Genomic DNA, 16,842 nt, shown 5'->3' on the forward strand with positions numbered 1-16,842 from the left:
AGCCTCCTAACATTTGAATATATAAAAGCACGCTTCAAAGGTTTCTTCTTCAAAATCCTTCCTTTTACTGCTTTCTGATTGTTGCATCGCATGTTTAATTTATTCATCATGTAGATATCTTATTCATAGCCGTTTATAATAAATAGGGGTAATTTAGTAATTTTACACTGTTATTTATGAAATAATCCGTCATAGGGAACCCGAAAGGGGCGTTGTGGGGTGCTAACACCTTCCCCGCACGTAACCGACTCCCTTACCCGACTCTGGTTGTAATGACCAAGGTTGATTTATGAAATCAATTGCCTTATCCCTTTTTCCAATGTTTTGAGTAAAACATTGGTGGCGACTCCAAGAACCCTTCATTTACGAAAACCACTAATCCATGGAGGGTCTCGTTTGAGATTAACATGGATTGGTGACTCATTCAACAAAATTGTTAGTTCGATGAGGCCTCAGTTTGAGAATAAATCGTTCTAACAATACACCACTTTTTCATGGAGGGTCTCGCTTGAGATTAACATGGATTAGTGACTCATTTAATAAAATTGTTAGTTCGACGAGGTCTCGGTTTTGAGAATAAGTCGTTCTAACAATCCAACACTTTACAAACTATAAAAACGAGTCCAACCATCATCGCGAATGCCAAGGTCCGTTTCGGCGGGTGGCGACACCTCTTAGGATGCACTTTCCATCTATATCATATACTATTACCTCTCATGCTTACTTTTATGTTTTTGTTGGTCATTATGTCCACCATAAAGAACCTCTTGATTTGAGGTCAAATCCTTTTCAAGAGGGAGGGAATGATGGAATAACACTAAGGTCGAGAAGACCAAGAGGTGATATACTAAAGTAGGCAAGAGGAATGGGATAGTAAGGCCATTTTTGGACCTTAGCTCCTAGGTTTTATAGCATTTATTTCTTTATTCCTATTTTGCCCTTGTCTTTAATTTCCTATTTTACCCTTGTATTTTGGGGTATTTTAGTCATACAATTTTGTTTTACTTGTATTTCCAATTTTACCCTTGTATTTTGGGGTGTTTAGGATTTAGAATTTATTTTCTTTTGTATTTCCCATTTTTACCCTTGTATTATGGGGTGCTCTAGATTATTAGGGTTTTTAATTTTGGGCTAGGGTGTTAATTAGAGGGTGACACATTTTTGGTGCTTATTGGGTCTATTTTTGGTGTTAGAAAGGCTTAGGCCCAAGTGGAGGGCAAAGGTTGCATGGTCTTATCATGCACCTAGATATAGCCAATCTAAACCCAAAGATTCCATCCTTGGCCACCAAGTTGCATCTAGGGTTCATTTGCATTTCATTTGGAATGCATTTGCCTACTCCAAATGCAACCCTAGATGCCTCCCCTCCTATAAATACCCAACACCCCACCACTTGTAAATACTTTGGATTATATAGATTTTGAGTGAGCATTCTTATGCCTCAACGTCTCATCCTTAGTCCCTAGGGTAAGTTTCGGCTATCCCCCTCCTATCTCCACCCTTGGAGAGTAGGAAACCTAGAGTGGCCTCCACCTACCTTGGAGTGAGCCAACTTTGAGCACCCAAACACCACCACCCTAAGTGCTTCCGCCCAAACACCATCATTTTCACGCCAACTTCCTTTTCTTCACCATACACCTTTCCTTTTGTCTACCTTGTTGAACCTAGATCAAGGGCAAAGGCTTTCTCCCTTCAATCCCTACGTCATTCATGGAAGGAGGAACCCATCATTTTATGATTTACATGATATTAAGGGGTAGAAATGCTACCCAATTAATATCATTAAAGCAACATTATGTTTATATTTTTATATTTTTATCTAAAGAAATAGATTTTGCATAAGGATTCAAGTTAATAAATGACTAAACAATAAATCCCTCCAATAACGTTAAAAATAGAAGTGCTACTTAATTAACGTTATTGGTTGCAACATATCTTTATTTAAAAAAAACAAATTTGTTAAGGAGAGTTTAAGCTAGCAAATGACTAGTCATTAAACTCTCAGGACCTAATAATGTTAAAGATAAAAATGTTATTCAATTAACATTATTATTGGTCGCATATTAAATATTTTTATAAATAACAATATTAAAGGCAACAAATCATATTTACTATGTACAAACAATAAATAAAAATAAATAAATAAACAAAAAATAAATAAAATAAACAAATAAATAAAAGAAAAAAAGAAGTTAAGAAAAGAACGATACCAAATGAATTGAATCTTCGAATATGATGATCAAGAAGGTGCTTTTTGGCTACCTTTCACACTACAGAGGTGTCTCACAGATCTTAAGAAATACAAAAGAGAGGGGGAAGAGAGAGAGAAAAAATTTCGAGCTCTGAAGAGTACCGGACGAAGTTTTTCGGGGTCTCAGAAATGAGCCCCAACTGTCTATTTGTAGACTTCGGGAAGGGGTCCAGAACGGCCCGTTCCAAAATCGGAACGGCTGTTCTGGACATGGCCGTTGTGTGAGAAATTCAATACTGGAACGGCCCGTTCTGAAATCAGAACGGCCCGTTCCAGTATTGAGAATAACACCCAATTTTTTAGACCGGAACAGCCTTGGAACGGCCCGTTCCAGATTAAGGTTTTTGGCCTTTTTGGAGCCTTGGAACGGTCCGTTCTGGACCTTGGAACGGCCCGTTCCGATTTTGGAACGGCCCGTTCCAATTCTGGAACGCCCAAAAAAAAAAAAAACTTAATTTGTGCTTTTGGGCCCTCTAAAGTCTTGTCTTCTTGTCGGCATGTTTCGGGAGCTCCTTCCCTTCATAGTAGATGTCTATTTCATAACTTTTGTGAGTCTGGATAAAATTGATTATTCACAGTTGCCCCTCTTTATTTATTTCTTATTAAATAATCTAAATAAGGTAATTTAGATCATTTATGATAAGAAAGAAATAAAGATGTGAATTAATTTTATCCAGCTATTGTTGATGAAGTAAGTTCTTGAAAGATTCAATGCTTTTGCTTGAAGCTAGTCAAATGCTAGAATGTTGTGTTGGAATCATCAAGTGCTAGTGCTGGATCATCCGAATGTTAATGTTGAATGCTTGTGCTTGATCAATCGAATGTCAATGTTTGATGGAGTGGTCGAATGCTTGTGCTGGATCGACTGAATGTTTATGCTGAAGTAGTTGAATGCTTGTGCTTGATGAAGTGGTCAACTGCTTGTGCTGCATCGACCGAATGTTGGTGCCAATTCAATCAAATGTTGGTGCTGGATTGATTGAATGTTGATGGACTGGATGCTAATGCTAGAGTGGTCGAGTGCTTGTGCTGTATCGACCGATTGTTGGTGCCAATTCAATCAAATGCTGGTGCTGGGTTGATTGAATGTTGATATTGGATCGACCAAATGCTTGTGCTGGATTAGTCGATGGGTCGCGCCAGGTAAATACTGGGCTTATACAAAGAAAATTGTAACTTGTGCCAGGTAAGTACTGAACTTATACAAAAGAAATTGTAACTTGTGCCAGGTAGATACTGGGCTTAATAAGAAAAATATAACTGGTTCTAGGCAGATACTGGGCTTTAAAAAGAAAAATGTAATTGGTGCCAGGCAGATACTGGGCTTTAAAAAGAAAAATGTAACTGGTGCCAGGCAAATACTGGGCTTAAAAAAAGAAAAATATAACTGGTGCCAGGCAGATACTGGGCTTTAAAAAGAAAGATATAACTGGTGCCAAGCAGATACTGGGCTTTAAAAAGGAAGTCATATATGAAGTAAGTGCTTAGCCTAAAAACTCTACGTCATAAGTTCTAGGAAGCAAGGGATGCAAATGAAATGTGATGCAATAATGCAAAATGTTATGAGACACAACTTTCAAGACTTAAACTTTTGTTTATTTCCCTTTTTGTTTTTGCTTTTGCTTTATTTTTCAGAAATTCCTCATCGTGACACACAGTCAAGGATCATGGATGAGTGAGGTCTTTGGATACTTTCGTCTTGAATGATAGTTGGCTACTTCCTGTGGGTTACCCTTAAGCTGTTGTAAACACTTATGAGTTGAAACAACATTATCCTATTGGTTGCGCTTTGTAACATTTATCAAGAAATTATCAAGCATACTGTGGCTTTTAAAACTCATAAAAATAATTTGTAATGCCTTGAATTTTTCTTTTTTAGATGTAACATGCATTTCCTTTCAGTATATTATCATAAAATGCAAAAAGAATTGGCAACAAAGAGGTAGGATAATCTTATTTAAGAGAGTAAGAATGTGTTTACAAAGGAAGTCATTGTATGACAAGAATGACAAATATGTACAAGGGTAGCAATAGGAGGTAATTGTTATGTGAATGATACTTTCTAGATGAACAATGCTAGTACTACACTTCAATAACCTTGATTGCTCGCCAATAAACTTGAGAGGATAATTCAACGTATTTGCCCCAGTTTGTTTTGCTCTACCGTGTCTGGCCCCAATTGATACCTTGAAATTTGGCGTGATGCTTATCTGCTAGATTGCTTTTTCGAGTTTTCAACTTAGCATGTCGCTTTCAATTTGCTTAGATCGCCTTTTCAGGTTTTCAATCTAACCAGCTCTTTTTTTGTGTTTTTTTTTTTACCCTAATTTTTGCCTAGATCGCCCTTTCGGGTTTTCAATCTAGCGAGCATTTTTTCTTTTGTATAAATGGCCATGAAAAATTGCATTCAACTTTTCTCCTCAATGAGATTTAGTTGATCCAAACGGGTTTGGACCCATTCTGCTTCTTCTAATTTGGCTTCCGTCAATACTCTTAAAGATGGAATTTCAACCTCGATTGGAAGGACTGCTTCCATTCCATAAACTAAGGAAAATGGGGTTGCCCCAGTTGATGATCCTCTTGATATTCTTGTTTGCTGCTCATGTAAAGCAAATGGAAGCATCTCATCCCAATCTTTGTATGTCACTACCATTTTCTGAATAATCTTCTCGATGTTCTTGTTTGCTGCTTCAACTACCCCGTTCATCTTTGGGCGGTATGGGGAAGAGTTATGGTGCTGAATTTTGAAGTCAACACATAATTCTGTCATCATCTTGTTGTTCAAGTTGGTTATATTAATAGTGATGATTCTGCTTGGCACACCGTAACGAAAAATTAATTCCCTTTTGATGAACTTTACAACCACATTTCAAGTCACATGGGCATATGAAGCGGCTTCAACCCATTTGGTGAAATAGTCAATAGCAACCAGAATGAAGCGATGTCTATTTGACACTTTCGACTCAATAGGGCCAATAAAATCCATTCCCCACATTGAAAATGTCCAAGGTGGTGAGAAAACATTAAGAAAATTTGGTAAAGCATTGATGTTATCAGCATACATCTAGTATTTAGAGCAATCATTTTCCATTTCCTCACAAGTCTGATTAACTGCACAATCAAAATTATCTGATGCAACACTAGCATTATCACTTTCGAGCACATTTTTTCGCATTCTTTAAAGTTAGAAAAAGATTGGTAAAGAGATTAGGGAGAAAGGAAAAGGCAAGAGATGAAGGAAGAATGAATGCATTTTATTTAACATTTAAAAGGAAATGCATGAGCCCTTATTTAAAGAAATAAATCTTAAAGCCTTGGGCAGAGCAATAAGACTGACATTACAAGAAAATTACTTAAAATTTGAATTAAAAACCAACAGGCAGCTTGACAATCTCCCAATTGTTAAGTTCCACGTTCAGTGGACAAGCGTGAACCAGACTAGCATGTTCATTCTCGCAAGAGTCTTGCTCAACAATAGCTATTGAGTTTGGAAACTCAAACCCATCACACCAAAAGCTTTCTCACAGATCACTGAGAGGGACCCCATCTACTCTCCTCAATAGAATTAACTGTCAGCCCTCCATGACCTGGTAGAGGGTTATTCCCAATGTTAGGATTGTCCTCTTTAAAGTTTAACCACCCAGCCTTAGTCAAACTTTGTACCTTGGTTTTTAGTGCCCTGCAATTTTCAATGGAGTGACCAATAGCTCCCGCATGATAATCACATTTGGCATTAACGTCGTATCCCCTAGGATATGGTGGTTCTATGGGCTTCATCGGGCAACGTACTACTAGTGAATTTTGTAGTAGGAGAGGGAACAAGTCAGTATAGGAGATAGGGATAGGGTCAAACTCAATTGGTTTTCGATCTTGGGTATTTTGTGACCTCACATGGTTAGAATTTTGGTTCCATGGCTGGGTAGATTGAGGTGGTCGTGCGGTAGGTATTGTGGGTGAAGCTTGCAGAGCTTGATGGATAGGTTGTTGAGGATGTGGTGAGACGGTAGTGATATTTGGGTAGACCATGTGAGGGGTATAGAAATAAGGAGGTTGGTTGTTAGGTGACCTAGGGGAGTTGAATGTCACTGCATTTGTATCTCCTTCTTTTTTCTTTCCTGCACCATTTGAAAATTTTCTTGAACCAGCTATTTCAATAGAGTTAACCGCAATCTTCCCACTCTTCATGCCATTCTCAATCCTTTCCCCGATGATGACTATATCAGAGAAATTTGATAAAATATTCCCAATCATTTTATCATAGAACGGTGCTTGTAAAGTATCAATGAACAGGGCTACTGCTTCTCTATCAGACAAAGGAGGTTCCACTTGTGCTGCCACTTCTCTCCATCTCTGAGCATATTCCTTAAACGTTTCACCATCTTTTTTAGACATGTTACGTAGTTCAAACCTATCTGGAACCATGTCAAGATTATACTTATATTGTTTAAGGAAAGCATCAGCTAAATCCTTCCAGGAGCGGATATAGGCCCGTTCAAGATGCATATACCAATTTAAAGCTGCCCCAGTTAAAGAATCCTGAAAACAATGAATAAGCAACTTATCATTGCGAGCATACGCTGCCATCTTTCTGCAGTACATGGTCATGTGATTCTTTGGACAACTTGTTCCTTTATATTTATCAAATTCAGGAACTTTGAACTTTGGGGGGAACTCTATGTCTGGAACCAAACAAAGATCGACAGCTTCACCGATATCATAGCTACCTCCTTCCACAACCTTTAGCCTCTCTTCTAGCATTTGTAACTTTTCGCTAGACTGAACATGCTCAATTCCTGAGGTTGGTTGATATCCCCCAGAAGTTTGGTGAGGATTCCCTTGGTTGGTGAAATTAGAATTTTGGGCTTGGTAGGGAACTTGATGTTTGTAAGAGGTGGCATTCATGGGTGGAACCTCATGTTGGGTTGGTGGCATTTGTTTAGGCGGCTGGTTCACCAATGGTTGGTGCTTATCCGAAGGATCCATGATTATTGGAGGTGTGTAGTTGGGCGGAAGGCCATATTGTGGCCATTGGACCTCTGGAGGGTCAACATGTTGGTCGGGATTGTTAAGATATAGAGTTAATGGTTGTGCTGGGGCTGGGGTAAAGCCAGGTGGATACGCAGGAGAGGTTGATGATTCTCCTCTAGCTACTGGAGGGGTCCCTTCCATGTTTTTCACTTGTATAGATTGCAACATCTCTATAATTTGGGCCATTTGTTCCTTCAGTTGATTGATATCATTTCTCATTTCTTCGTTGCGTTCCTCCATCTCATCCATGATCTTGGCTTGAGAACGTGTTCTGTAACGATGCCGAGGAAACACTTTGTTTTTTTGCTTTATTACTTTCTAAATACAAAGTGAAAGAAAAGGAAAAAAATAAATTTTGGAAAAGATTGATTTTGTATTCAAATTGAAGAGCGATTCCCCTCATCTTAACGCTAGAGGCAAAAACCCCTTAGGTCATACAATGGTTGACACTTATTTCAAGGGAGCATTCACTCCTCAATGGATAAGGTCATCTTACTAGTAATGTAGCAGTACGAACCACATTTTCAAACAAGGATCAATCATCTCAAGATCAAAATGTGATTAACAATCACTCAAGGGAGAATTCTCTCCTCAATAAATGATGTCTACCACAAGTTATAAGTCAAATGTGCTATTATTTTGGCAGATCTTACCTACCCTTTAGAGATCATTTTTTCGCACATTTATCCTGATACTCTTGCTTAACCTTGATACATTGCTAGTATGATTTTGAATCTCCTCCATATTGAATATTATCAATTATTTTAAGGTTTAAAAGGGAAAGAAAAAAATGAGATGAAGACTTAAATTAAATGAAAAGAAGAAAAAAAATGAGACAAAGACTTAATTAAAATGTGACTTACTATGCCCCTAATATGCATGTATGCATGACTTTTTATCATTTATCTTTTATTTGTTAAAAAATTATTTTAGGCAAGAAAAGTAACCTAAAAAATGATATTGGATATAAATGTATGATGCATGAATGTATTAACAGTTTTTTTTTTGGTATGAATATATATAAGAAGAGGGATAGAGAGTAGTATAATGTGACCTATTACGGCAAACCTAGGGTAGGAAATTTTTAAGGTTAACACCCTACTTTGGAAGGTCATTAAGTCCACCTATTAGTGCATGGTTTTGTGGGTGGATCTAAAAACTCCCCAAGATTTATTGGTCCCCAGGTTGCCCTTATCATATAAATAAGGACCTAGCGCATGAATCAATCACAAGTAGGGAACATACCCTCTCAATATGATTAAACCAGGCTACTAGTAACAACCTGAGCAGTGACTCAACAACGGTCAAGTGAGCATCAAGCCCCTCAATAACAGTCATCAAGCCACTTTCTCTTCTTAGGTTCGCACAAGCTCGGGTATAGAGCCCAAAGTGTGTGAGGTACAAGTGTTAGTGGGTGTGTGGGGTAATAAACAGACATGCAAATAAAATAAATAAAACTCTAATTTAAATTTAAATCTAAACAAAACAAGCGTAGAAAAAAAAACAAAATAAATAAATAAAACAAAATTAAAATAAAATAAAAGGGAAAATTAATATTTATAAAGTCATAATCTTGCGCAATTAATTTAATAAGGCCTGACTCTCAAAAATCCCCAGTGAAGTCGCCATCTGTCGTAACCGGGATCACGACGGGATGACGCTAACATTTTCATATTCAATGGAGCCGCCACCAATATTTTAATTTAAGGGAAAAACATTGGAAAACCCTTTAAAGGATAATCTTTAAAATTAAAGTTGGGTTCGGGAGTCGATTACGTGTCGGGAAGGTATTAGCACCCTACAACGCCCGTAAAAACAGTACCTTTAATTAATTGCACAAAATTATATAAATTTATAAACATTTATTTTATTCCTCGAAAGTGTGTATACATACATATATCTTTTTTTTTTAATATGAGAGATGTTTCTTTTGTATTTTCTTTTATTAAAAAAAAATCATGAGGATTTAGGTTAGCACATGGCTAATCAATAAACTCTCCCAATAACATGAAAGATAGAATTGCTATTCAATCAATGTTATTGATTTTTATTTGTTGATAATAAAATAGGCTTAAAGGTTAGAACAACAAATAATTATTCTATTAACTTTTATGATTTACATGATATTAAGGGGTAGAAATGCTACGCAATTAATATCATTAAAGCAACATTATGTTTATATTTTTATATTTTTATCTAAAGAAATAGATTTTGCATAAGGATTCAAGTTAATAAATGACTAAACAATAAATCCCTCCAATAACGTTAAAAATAGAAGTGCTACTTAATTAACGTTATTGGTTGCAACATATCTTTATTTAAAAAAAACAAATTTGTTAAGGAGAGTTTAAGCTAGCAAATGACTAGTCATTAAACTCTCAGGACCTAATAATGTTAAAGATAAAAATGTTATTCAATTAACATTATTATTGGTCGCATATTAAATATTTTTATAAATAACAATATTAAAGGCAACAAATCATATTTACTATGTACAAACAATAAATAAAAATAAATAAATAAACAAAAAATAAATAAACAAATAAATAAAATAAACAAATAAATAAAAGAAAAAAAGAAGTTAAGAAAAGAACGATACCAAATGAATTGAATCTTCGAATATGATGATCAAGAAGGTGCTTTTTGGCTACCTTTCACACTACAGAGGTGTCTCACAGATCTTAAGAAATACAAAAGAGAGGGGGAAGAGAGAGAGAAAAAAATTTCGAGCTCTGAAGAGTATTGGACGAAGTTTTTCGGGGCCTTAGAAATGAGCCCCAGCTGTCTATTTATAGACTTCGGGAAGGGGTCCAGAACGGCCCGTTCCAAAATCGGAACGGCCGTTCTGGACATGGCCGTTGTGTGAGAAATTCAATACTGGAACGGCCCGTTCTGAAATCAGAACGGCCCGTTCCAGTATTGAGAATAACACCCAATTTTTTAGACCGGAACAACCTTGGAACGGCCCGTTCCAGATGTAGGAACGGCTCGTTCCAGATGTAGGAACGGCCCGTTCCGGTTAGGAACGGCCCGTTCCGGTTAGGAACGACCGTTCCAATTTCGGAACAGCCCGTTCCAAATTAAGGTTTTTGGCCTTTTTGGAGCCTTGGAACGGCCCGATCTGGACCTTGGAACAGCCCGTTCCGATTTTGGAACGGCTCGTTCCAATTCTGGAACGCCCAAAAAAAAAATACTTAATTTGTGCTTTTGGGCCCTCTAAAGTCTTGTCTTCTTGTCGGCATGTTTCGGGAGCTCCTTCCCTTCATAGTAGATGTCTATTTCATCACTTTTGTGAGTCTGGATAAAATTGATTATTCACAATCATGAATCACTCAAATACTTGAAGGGTCAACATAAATTAAATAAAAGACATGCAAAATGGGTTGAGTACCTTGAGCAATTTCCTTATGTCATCAAATATAAAAAGAGCTCTACAAATGTAGTAGCTGATGCTTTGTCAAGAAGACATGTTTTATTGAACACTCTAGGTTCTCAAATACTAGGGTTTGATGACATCAAGGAGTTGTATGAGAAAGACCTTGATTTTGCTAACTTTTATTCTTTATGTATTCAAAAGCCTTATCAAGGGTACTATATTTCTGAGGGGTATCTTTTTAAAGAAAACAAACTTTGCATACCCCAAGGATCTATTAGGAAACTCTTGGTTAAGGAGAGCCATGAGGGTGGGCTCATGGGGCATTTTGGAATTGAGAAAACTCTTTCACTTTTGAGAGAGAAATTCTTTTGGCCTCATATGAAAAGAGATGTTCAAAGGTTTTGTAGTAGTTGCATTGCTTGTTTACAAGCCAAGTCTACTACTAAACCTCATGGAATTTACACCCCCTTGCCCATATCCTCTTCTCCTTGGGTAGACATTTCCATGGATTTTATCCTTGGACTGCCTCGAACCCAAAGAGGAAAGGATTCCATTTTTGTGGTTGTGGACCGTTTCAGCAAAATGGCACACTTTATTCCATGCCACAAGGTGGATGATGCAAGTCACATTGCTAAGTTATTCTTTCAAGAGATTGTGAGACTACATGGGTTACCCAAAACTATAGTCTCCGATAGAGATGTTAAGTTCCTTAGCCATTTTTGGAAAACTCTTTGGGCACGACTAGGAACTAAACTTCTATTTTCTACCACATGTCATCCCCAAACTGATGGACAGACTGAGGTAGTCAATAGGTCTCTAGGGACTATGTTGAGGGCAATCCTCAAAGGCAATAAAAAGTCATGGGATGACTATCTCCCTCATGTGGAGTTTGCCTATAATAGGGTGGTTCACAAAACCACTAACATGTCTCCTTTTGAGATTGTTTATGGCTTTAATCCTCTTACTCCTTTGGATTTATTACCCCTACCCGATGTTGCTTCCTTTATTCATAAAGAAGGCACATCTAGGGCTGAGTTTGTCAAGAAGTTACATGAGAGGTTTAGAGATCATATTCAATCTCAAACAGAAAAATACCAAAAATATAATAATAAGGGTAGGAAAGAAGTTATCTTCAAGGAAGGTGACTGGGTTTGGCTACACCTTCGGAAGGATAGGTTTCCTTCCCAAAGAAAGTCAAAACTTAGTCCTAGAGGGGATGGCCCTTTCCAAATCCTTAAGAAAATCAATAATAATGCCTATGTCTTAGATCTCCCTTCTGAGTATGGAGTTAGTTCTAGTTTCAATGTTTCTGATCTATCTTTTTTTACAGGACTAGCTACTCAAGCGGAGGATGCTTTGGATTTGAGGACAAATCCTCTTCAAGAGGGAGGGGATGATGGAGGAGGCCCATGGGCTAAGGGCCCAACTACTAGGGCTATGGCAAGGATGATGCATGAAGAGTGGGCCCAAGCCCAAGGAAGGCCCACCACTTTGTTTTGTTGGGCTTTGTCTCAAGCCCATTAGATTAGGGTTAGTGTAGGATTGGGCCTTAGTGCCTTGTATTTCTTTTGGCCTTGTATTTCCGGCCATTTAGCATAGGAATTTAATTTCATGGTCATTTAGATTTAGGGTTAATTTAGGTTAACATGTTCACTTGCATTTGAATGTCATTAGTATGACATTTGAAGGTGCATTTCGACCATGTGCACACATGCACATGGTATGACCGAAATGCAACTCAAATGGATACTAAATCACATCCAAATGAGTGCACATGGAGGGGGTGGCCGGTTGGCACCAAAATTTGAATTTTAAAATTCAAATTTTGGCGCCTAGAGTTAAGTTAACCATACCATGGTTTTACTTAACTCTAGGTGAACCCAACTTAAACCCTTAACCTAATTTCACCTATAAATCTTTCCATGGCCGAGTTTTGTATCACTTTTGGATTAATTGAATGAGTTTTCAATACTTGAAACCTCTCCCTCCGAAAGTCACTTTGGCTACCTTCTCTACCCTCCTTGAGTGCTTCTCTTTGTAGAGCTAGGTTGCCTTACTTCTTTGGAACTTAGCTTGTGAGCAAGCTACGGCCACCTTGAGTCTTCTTGGAGTTCCCATCCTTGACGTTCCTTCCAAGGATCCGTGGAGACTTGAAGTTTCTTCCTATGTGCATCCAAGTGGAAGCACATCATCGCGACTAATGGTTTAGACATCCTTTTGAAAATTTCATCAATTAAGGAATGCCCGGACACCAAACTAGTTCTTAATTAATGGTTTTGAAACTAGGTTCATGGAGTCACCACCACTGTTTTACTCAAAACATTGGAAAAAGAAAAGCTTTTTAAAAAGTCCAATAATGGACTTAATAACCAAAATTGGGTTCGGGAGTCGGTTACGTGTAGGGAAGGTATTAAACACCCCTACAACGCCCTTAATTGGTACCCTATGATGAAATTAACACAATAAGAATTAATAAATTAAATATTGAATCACCTTTATTAATGTTTATTTACATGCTTAAAATGTAAATTAAGCGATTAACCCTAAAATATCTACATTATGACGTTTATTATAACAAAAAAAGAGATAAAGATGAGGAATAAAAGGAAGAGAAGAAGATTGACTGAAATACCTCTTGAACAAACTTTATTGAATCTTCAAATATGGAGAATGTGCTTTGTGGCTGTAGACACCCAATTTTGTCCGGGAACATACAAACAAGGAAATGGACCTCTGTTATGAAGGGAAGGAGCTCTCGAAGCATGCAAACGACAAGATAGGACTTTAGAAGGCCCAAAAAGCCCAAATAAGCTAATTTTAGAAGACTGGAACGGGCTGTTCCAAGTTTTTAAAGGGGCCAATAACCCTAATCTGGAACGGGCCGTTCCAAGATTGGGACAGGTCGTTCCAAATTCTTCAAAAGAGGGCTAAAACTTTAACTGGAACGGGTCGTTCCAAGTTATAGAAAAGGCCTAAAGATACTTGTTGGGAACGCCCGTTCCAGGCCACCAAAGGATGTGTTAATTTTATCTCTGGAACGGGCCGTTCCAATTTCAGAATGGGTCGTTCCAGTTATAAAATTTACACACAACGGCCATGTCCAGAACGGGCGGTTCTGATTTTGGAACGGGCCGTTCTGGACCCTTTCTGAAGTCTATAAATAAGACAATTGGGGCTCATTTCTCAGGACTCCAAAATTTCGTTCAGACTCCTTAGAGCACGAAATTTCTCTCTTTTTCTTCCTCTCCCTCTCTTTGTATTTCTTGAGATTTTTGTGAGGCATTGTAGTGTGAAGGGTTGCCAGAAAGCACCTAAAATCTTCCCGTTTTAAAGATTTAATAGAGCTCAATTAAGAGGTATTTCATTAATCTCTTTCTCTCTTTTTTTTATTTATTTATTTCTTATCTGTAATTAATATTGTTATAATAAAAGCAATCATGTAGATATTTTAAAGTTAATCGTTTAATTTAAATTTTAAACATGTAAATATTTACTAATAAAAGGGGAATTAATATTTATATTATTATTGTTTATAATGTTAACTTCATCATAGGGTACCGATTTAGGGCGCTGTAGGAGTGTTTAATACCTTTTCTACATGTAACCGACCCCCGAACCCAATTCTGGTTATCAAGGCCATTATTAGACTTTTTAAAAATCTTTTCTTTTTCCAATGTTTTGAATAAAACATTGGTGGCGACTCCATAGAACCTATCTTCAAAACCATCAATTAAGGATTAGTTTGGTGTCCGGGCATTCCCTAATTGAGAGATCTTTAAAAGGATGTCTAAACCATTAGTCGCGAGATCGGAAAACTTTGGGTTGCGACAGATGGCGACTCCGCTGGGGACGTTTTAAGAGGGTCAAACCCATTTAATTGATGAAGTTAATAAAATAAAAATAATAATTTAAATATTTTTCCCCTTTACTTTTTTGCTTTATTTGTTTGGCTTTAATATCTATTTGCTTGTTTAAATTCTGCACTTTTTGAGATAAAAATTGTACACAATCCTTTCCACACAACAGTTCCCCCTACACCCGGGGGTATGAGGGTAATAAACATAGGGAGTGGTTGACGTACGACCGGCCCAAGTTTGGCCTTGGAGCCTGCGAGCCTTGTCTGTAATGACCCACCCTAGGACGTCACATCCAGAACCAACCAAAGATAAATAATATATTAAAGAAAATAAAACAAGGGCCAGCTATGCTAGAGTGTGAATATACCATAACATATAAATTTTTTTCTAAAATTTATAACAGAGTCATCATCCTCAGTAAGGTTATACAGTAATCCAAAAAGGTAATATAATTACAATGTCATTGATGGAATCATGCTTTGGAGTGCAAGAGGTGACATACTCAAAGAACCAAGAGGAGTTGGCTAGACATGAAGGTTTGGGCCAGTCAGGGCCCAATGGGCCTTATGGGCCTGGGAAGGCCCAAGTTGAACTTTTCATGGGCCATAGTTTGTTATAGCTATTTTTCATATGTTTTGTATACATCATGTTAGTATAGGTATCATATATTTTGGTCTTGTATTTTGGACCACATAGAGTAGCATTTTAGGTTTTAGGCTAGTTGGGCCTAGTTTTGGGCTTCATGGGCCTTTGGGCTTTTGGTACCCAATATTGGGCTCATTTTCATTCTTGTAATTTTTCCTTTCCATTGTATTTGTTTGACCATTGTATTTAGGTCATTAGATTAGGAAAATACAAGGAATACTAAAGTAGGCTAATTAGGTTAAATTAGGTTTAATTTGGAAGCCATTTAAGTTACATTTGAGTCACATGTTTTGCACCTTTGGTGGCTGAACATGTGACCTCAAATTGACCCTAAATGACACTCCAAATTACACTTAGATGCACCTTAGGTACCTGAATTTTCGGAGTAGCACATGGGAGCCAAAATTTGAATTCAAATTTCAAATTTGAATTCAAATTTTGGGCGCCACATGTCACCTTTTGATTTAGGCGCCCAAAGTGTGCAAAACCGAGCTTACTTAAGTGTTTCCTTCACCATTTGTATTTACTTTGAATATTATTGAAATTTGAGAGCCAAGTGCCGAGTTTCTTCAAAGTCTTCTAGAGAGAGAGTGAGCTTCACCTTTAGGAATTGTTTAGAATTTCCTTCTCTTTGAGTGTGAGCTTTCTCTTGCAACTTGAGCTTGGATACTTCCATCCAAGGCTTTAGCCTTCATCATCCGTGGTCATCATCCTTCAAGCTTCATTTCCATTCGGTGATATCTCCTTAAAGAGGATCCGTGGCTAGGAGGAGCTAAGGAGAAGAACATCCATCACTTCTCCCTACTTTCTTCCATCAATTTTGGTATCAGAGCAAGATCTTCAAGGAGATAAGTGTTCTTCAAAATTTTGTGTCCGTTTTGTGTTTGTGTCTTTCTTATCTTGTCTTGTTTGAGTTTTTCAATTTTCGGATCTATATTTTGAAGTTCTTGTGTTCATAGATCCATTGGTTGATTGTCTTTGAATTTCTTCCTCAATCAACTTGTTTAGGAATTATTTGCTTGTGCTATTTTTTTGATTTTATTTTGAGTCTCTCCATTCTTGTATGTGTCCGTGATTGGACCTCATGCATTGCATTTAGATTTTGGTTTTGAATCTTTGTTTTGTCTTAGAAGTTTGTGTTTAGTCTTTATATGTTACAAATTCCTTGAATAGCATGTTTAACCTAGTTTTATTTTAAATTTTGTGTCTACATATTGCTCTCGGTTTTGTTTCTCTTTTGCCTACCTATATGTGCTTTTTCTTTTACCTTATTGTGTTCATGATTTGCTATTAGTCCTAGCAAGTTTCCTTAGAGTTAGGTTTCCATTGTGTTCTTTAAGTTTTCAAATCACATTCTCTTGAAAATCTTCTAAACATTTTGTGACTCAAAATTTCAAGTGTAATCCTACTTCTAGTGCACTCTTCTTGTGGATTCAATTTAAAAAAAAAATGATGATTAAGAGGCTGGAAAACAGAGTTTAAAACAGAGCCTAAAAGACCTAAAAGTTGAAAAGAAAAATAGTTCAAAAAGAATCCAAACCAAAACCTAAAACTAGTGCACTAGTTTATCATTCTCACTTGAATTTGACCTAATTTTTGGCTGATTTGTATTCTCGTTTTCTATAGCTTGGAACCTTAGAAAAATTTGAAATAAAAGGCAAAAACACTCTCTGGAATCTTAATTT

At 37.1% G+C, this 16,842-nt stretch overlaps 1 protein-coding gene across 1 annotated transcript; it reads right to left on the minus strand.

The window, feature by feature from the left end:
- Positions 1 to 4,658: 4,658 nt before the first annotated feature.
- On the minus strand, positions 4,659 to 5,315 carry LOC145953408 (uncharacterized). The gene is made up of 2 exons (XM_083067358.1): positions 5,130 to 5,315; positions 4,659 to 4,988 (listed from the first exon to the last, which is right to left on the minus strand). Exons 1-2 carry the CDS (start codon positions 5,313 to 5,315, stop codon positions 4,659 to 4,661), a joined length of 516 nt encoding a protein of 171 aa, XP_082923484.1.
- Between the last annotated feature and the right edge of the window lie 11,527 nt (positions 5,316 to 16,842).

This window comes from Cajanus cajan, chromosome 11, assembly GCF_000230855.2.
Source record: "Cajanus cajan strain Asha chromosome 11, NIPB_CcT2T_4, whole genome shotgun sequence".
NCBI lineage: Eukaryota > Viridiplantae > Streptophyta > Magnoliopsida > Fabales > Fabaceae > Cajanus > Cajanus cajan.

Bases quoted from the DNA above. Each gene is read 5' to 3' on its own strand.
- LOC145953408 (XM_083067358.1), bottom strand. From the start codon at position 5,315: ATGTATGCTGATAACATCAATGCTTTACCAAATTTTCTTAATGTTTTC. The intron at 4,989-5,129 runs GTGACTTGAAAT...TTCAAAATTCAG, and splicing joins AAGCCGCTTCATATGCCCAT to CACCATAACTCTTCCCCATA.